This window comes from Marmota marmota, unplaced genomic scaffold (assembly GCF_001458135.2).
Source record: "Marmota marmota marmota unplaced genomic scaffold, marMar, whole genome shotgun sequence".
Taxonomy (NCBI): Eukaryota; Metazoa; Chordata; class Mammalia; order Rodentia; family Sciuridae; genus Marmota; species Marmota marmota.
In genome coordinates, this window is record NW_026000169.1 from 4,384,491 (window position 1) to 4,390,490 (window position 6,000).

The 6,000-nt window shown below is 37.8% G+C and overlaps 1 protein-coding gene across 1 annotated transcript in view; it reads left to right on the plus strand.

The window, feature by feature from the left end:
• Positions 1–4,097, plus strand: part of Dera (deoxyribose-phosphate aldolase) — a 105,568-nt gene extending 101,471 nt beyond the window's left edge. The window contains exons 9-10 of the mRNA XM_048787185.1: positions 3,095–3,244; positions 3,491–4,097. Of these exons, the coding sequence (XP_048643142.1) occupies positions 3,095–3,244; positions 3,491–3,547 (207 nt within the window). The 3' untranslated portion in view covers positions 3,548–4,097. The remainder of the gene's footprint in view (positions 1–3,094; positions 3,245–3,490) is intronic.
• The last annotated feature ends 1,903 nt before the right edge of the window (positions 4,098–6,000 follow it).

A 6,000-nucleotide genomic window follows, 5' to 3' on the forward strand; every position in this document is an offset into this window, starting at 1 on the left:
TGTTTGAGGTTGTATGGCAGAGGTAGGGAAACCAGGGAAGAGACTGACTGATATTCCATATGAGGACTGATGAGGATCTAGTCTGAAATGTAGACATGTGGATAGAGGAAGGTGTGCATGACTAGAAGTTAAGTAGGTAGGATTGGCAGGACTTGACTGTTGAGGGATATTTCCTAGTCAGGGATGGAGTTCAGGTTCACCATGTTTCCTGCTTGGGTTGATGATAGGACCATTTGTTTATTGTCTCTCTTCTTCAGCATTCTGTTAGCAATTGTTTCCTGCTGGTGCTGCCTTTCAAAGAATACCTCTGAGTGTTAAAATGCAAGAATTTTATATCTAGGCTATCAGGGGTATTGTTTGATTGTTTGACTCCATCTGTAGATTCTCTACTCTGCTGGATGTTCAAGCTCCTGGACAAAGTAAACCAAGATGATGAGGCTCTTACTGTATGTGGAGCATATTTTTCCTTTCCTAATGGATATGGAACATTATTTATAAACAACAGTTTGGGTTGAATTGGGCTGTTTTATAGTCAGTCCTTAAAAATTTATGAAATATGAAGATCCCCTACACTGCCTTTCTTTTGTCCTTATGTAATTGGTCTTTCTGCATGATAGAACTTTGAGTACCTACACTTCTGAGAAAAAGTCCCTGCAATTAAGTTGATTAAAACAACTGTCAATTCTTCTTGGAATCTGCCTATTTGGTTAGGGTGACCATGTGGCCTCACTGATTCTGTCCCTTTTTTTTTTTTTTTTTTTTTTTAAGTACACATCTGCTTTTGAACCTTGTGAAGTCTTGTTTAAATTAACACCCATAAATCAATGCATTCCTATATACCAATGACAAATCAGCTGAAAGAGAAATCAGGAAAACTATCCCATTCACAATAGCCTAAAAAAAAAAAAGTACTTGGGAATCAATCTAACAAAAGGGGTAAAAGACTTCTACAATGAAGACTATAGAACACACTGAAGAAAGAAATTGAAGAAGACCTTAGACGGTAGAAAGATCTCCCATGTTATTGAATAGGCAGAATTAACATTGTCAAAATGGCTATACTACCAAATGCATTATACAGATTTAATGCAATTCCCATTAAAATTCCAATGACCTTCTTCATAAAAATAGAAAAAGCAGTCATGAAAATCATTTGGAAAAATAAGAGGCCCAGAATAGCCAAATCCATCATTAGCAAGAAAAGTAATACAGGAAGCATCACTATACCATGTCTTAAATTAGAGCTGTAGTGACAAAAGTGGCATGATATTGGCACAAAAATAGAATTGAAGACCAATGGAACATAATAGAAGACACAGAGACATACCCACATAAACACAGTTATACTAGACAAAGGTGCCATAAACATACATTGGAGAAAAGATAGCCTCTTCAACAAGTGGTTTTGGAAAAATTAGAAATCTGCATAAAATTGAACCCCTATATATCTCACTCTGTACAAAACTCAAAGTAGACAAGGACCTTGGTATTAGACCAGAGACCCTGTGCCTTCTAGAAGAAAAAGTAGGCCCAACTCTCCATCATATCAGCTCAGGAACAGACTTCCTTAATAAGACTCCTTTAGGAGTCTTGTGCTTTGGCACAATCAGGAATCAATAAATGAGATGGCATCAAATTAAAAAGCATCTTCACAGCAAAGGAAACAAGGACATGAACAGAGAGAATACAGAATGGGAGAAAATCTTTGCTACCTGCACCTTAGAGCATTAATCTCCAGGATAGACAATGAACTAAAAAACTTAACACCACCACCAACAACAAAACAAAATAAAACAAACCCCCAAATAACCCAATCAATAAATGGGCAAAGGAACTGAACAGACACTTCACAGAACAAGAAATATGATCTGTCAACAAATATATGAAAAAAATGTTCAACATCTCTAGCAATTAGAGAAATGCAAATCAAAACTACTCTGAGATTTCATCTCACTCCAGTCAGAGTGGTAGTTATCATGAATACAGGTAAGTAACAATAAATGTTGGCGAGGATGTAGGGGAAAAGCTTCACTCATACATTGCTGGTGAAGACTGCAAATTGGTGCAACCACTCTTGAAAGCAGTATGGAGAGTCCTTAGAAAACTTGGAATGGAACCACCATTTGACCCATCTGTCCCACTCGTGATCTATACCCAGAGGACCTAAAATCAGCATACTGCAGTGCTGCAGCCACATCAATGTTTATAGCAGCTCAATTCACAATAGCTAAGCTATGGAACCAACCTAGATGCCCTTCAACAGATGAGTGGATAAAGAACATGTGGTATATATACACACTGGAATATTATTCAGCCAAAATAAGAATGAAATTATGGCATTTGCCAATAAATGGATAGAACTGGAGAATATCATGCTAAGTGAAATAAGCCAGTCCCAAAAAAACAAAAGCCAAATGTTCTCTGATATGTGGATGCTAACCCATAACAAGGGAGGGTTGGGAGGAGAAGAATAGAAATCACTGGATTAGACAAAAGGGAATGAAGGGAAGGGAGGGAGGATGGGAATAGAAAGGCAGTAGAATGAATCAGACGTAACTTTCCTATGCTCTTATATGAATACATGACCAGTGTAACTCCACATCATGTCAACCACAGGAATGGGATCAAAATTGTAATGGGTTTTACCCCATGTATGTAAAATATGTAAAAATACACTCTACTGTCATGTATGTCTAAAAAGAAAAAAATTAAAAAAATATGGAATGAATGGGCTTTTGTGGTAGGTTATCCTGTTTATTGACACCTTTCTTTTCTCTTCCAAGCTCAGCTACAATCTAGGTGGTTAAGGTTTATGACTTTCCAAGAAGTGAAATGCTAAGGAGGATTATTAGCCCTTATTTGTGTCTCCTTAGAAGCTGAGGCATTCCTCCTGATATAATTTTGGAAATTTCTTTGTAGGTGAGTGGGTGTGAGTAAGTGATGCGTGTTTTTTTTTTTTTTTTTTGGTTGTTGGTTGTTTGTTTTTTTCTGAATGAAGTGAAAAGAGCTAAAATGAGAGAGAATATCAAGATTTCTATAAACCCAATACCATCTTTTAAATCCACCCAGTAACAACAGTCATCTTCCCTTTTAGGTGGGCTTTAAGCCAGCAGGAGGTATTCGCACTGCCAAAGACTCCCTTGCTTGGCTCTCTCTTATAAAGGAGGAGCTTGGGGATGAGTGGCTGAAGCCAGAACTCTTCCGCATAGGTGCCAGTTCCCTGCTTACAGACATTGAGAGACAGGTGAGCAGTAATGCATTGTCCTTGGAATGAATTGACAAGAGCTTTTGAGAAACTGAGGACTAGAGATGAATACTTATCTGATTTACCTCATCATACCCAAACCTCTACCTTCCTCCAAGCAGACCTCCATCTGAAGTAGGTTGGGCAGAGTCTGCTGAAATGTATTCATTATGTGATAGTATAATTATTATGTAGTTATAATTATATAATGATTACTAATGAACTGAACTCTGATTTTCCTCACAGATTTACCATCATGTGACTGGCAGATATGCGGCATATCATGATCTCCCAATGTCTTAAATTGGCGACCTGACCCAGAAAAGTTATTTGCAACAATGTTTAAATTTTTATCCTGCCAAATTGCTAAAATTATGTAATTGAAAAACAGGGAAATAGCTAACTAACTTTTTTCCCTTAAAATGCCCACTGATCTTAGAGGACAAATGAAAAAACAAACTAATCCACATGTGGTGCTCGTTTCAGGCATGTCTGAAATGGTCTTAATTACCAGATGATCTACACTCTTAATTTTGTGAAGGTTTTACCCTAAAAACTCTGAGTAAAATGTTAATGATAGCTTGGACAACATCAAATTCTAAGGGGGGAATGTTAAACTGTCCACATGTGCTCCAGAAAAAAGAAAAGAAAAAAAAAGCAACATCCCTGAGCTGCTGCTGTAAAGACTCCAGGAGTGACTACTGATTCAGCACTAACTTCCCGCCACAAAAACCCGTCTTCAGTTTTTGCAATGGATGTGCTCTTTTATTAACTGTTTTACTAATGAAATTTCTGATACTGTTTTATGGAATTATGAATATCATTGAATTTTTAAAAATAAAAAGTCCCTGTAGTTGTTTCTTTTTTTAAAAACCAGTTTAAATTACAGCACTACGTATTGAAAAATTAATCCATTCAACATATAAAGAGGTTTCATCAACGACTTTCTGAATCTCTCTAATAGATTCCTTGAGTATATGTATCAGATAAAGCACCTTAGTATATTGTGAATGAATGTAACTCTTAAGGTTTTCTGGTATAGTGAATGAGGTTCAGAAAGCGGCAAATGCTAACATAGCACCTACTGTGTACTAAGCTCTTTACCTTTATCAATTTATTTAATCCTCATTTAATCATAATGCTAAGGAAAGTACAGTAAAACTTTTTAATCCTTTCAGTAGTAAGTACTGATGTTATCCTTTTAGGCAGATAAGGGACTGAGATCAGAACTTAAGCAACCTGCTGAAAGTTGCTAAGAGTTAGCAGAGTCAAGATATGGAGCCCAGGTATGCATGTGGGCTGCTAGTCTGTGCAGTCACCTCCATGTGTGACCATTGTACAGCTGGATGCACAGGAACTGAGCCCACCATCAGCTCCAAGGAATGGTGATCTGCCTCACGCTTCACTGGCTGCATTACCCTCTGTCTCTCCCTTCCTTCCATTTCCAGCTTTGTTGCTTGCTAGCATCTCTACCACATTATAGAACCCAAGTTCCTTAAATGGTGATTTTTCATCAAGTCTTTTTCCTTCTCTGAATAATGTTCCAGTTACTCTTAAGCAAAAATCCCAGACTGGGAGTCAGCTTTGGTCTCCTCTCATCTGCCAGGTTCCAGCACAACCCCTGCCTGTCTTGCTTTGGGACCTTGATCCAGTCTGTTCACATCTCTTCACCTCTGCTTCTTCATCTGTAAAATCAAGGGTTTAGGGCCGTTGATATCAGACCTAAAATTATACCACCCCAAGGATAATTAGAACAAATCCAAGAAAACATTTTATGGCTAGAAAGAGAAAACATTTTGTACCAATCTAAATTAGAATTTGCCTCTTGGGAGTCAATTAAGCAAGTCCCTCAAAGCACCTCTCTAACTGGAAAGGAAATGACTAAAATAAGAATGGAAAAGAAATCCTGCTTTCCTCCCGTGCCTTAGCAGAATGCTGACTCTTGACTTGTGCCTTTGGACATGGTCCGTGGCTCTGAATGCCATCTCCAGCTTCATAATATGCTGGCCCAGGTGCCCACCAGTGCAATGGCCAGTCACCTTTGGAGAAGAAACATTACAGAAAAATAATTACATTCTATCACCTTTGAAGCTGTTCTAATTTCACTGGGGTTTCTCTTTTCCTCCCATTAAACCCAGCTGGTCATTTTAGTTGATCAAGTGAACAGGCATCATTATCTTCAATTTTAATTTATATGAGGCATCCACTGAAATTGACCTCTGCGGACAATTATAGATGCACGTAGGAAATTAAGACTGGTGAATCCCTCAAACCTATTAGAGGCTGATGAGCGTGGCCTGTAATGGTAAGTAATGTTACATTTTGAGGGACAATTTATTCCAAGGACTGTGGGGCTCTTCATCAGGAATGTCTGCCCCTTCTTACCTGGCTCTTGAAATCAGATGTAGCACAGATGACTTTAATGGGAACACCATATTTAATGTTGATTGCTATGAAAACATAAGAGGAAGAGGTCATTTTTGAGGTGACTGTGATTTACTACAAGCAGATTTGTGTACTTCAGAACATTGGTAGCAGATGCTTTATGCAATCAGAAAATGAATTGCTGTGTTCTGTATTTACAGATTCTAAGTTAATGCAAGCAACCTTCCCATTGTTGGAATTGTTCAATAAAACATATTAGGTCCTAAAGTTATTTTTTAAATCAATCACATAATTTGGGGCCTTAAATGGACTGTAGAGAATATCTAGTTCAACCCTGCCATTTTTTTACATGGGTAGAGAAACTCAGTCGA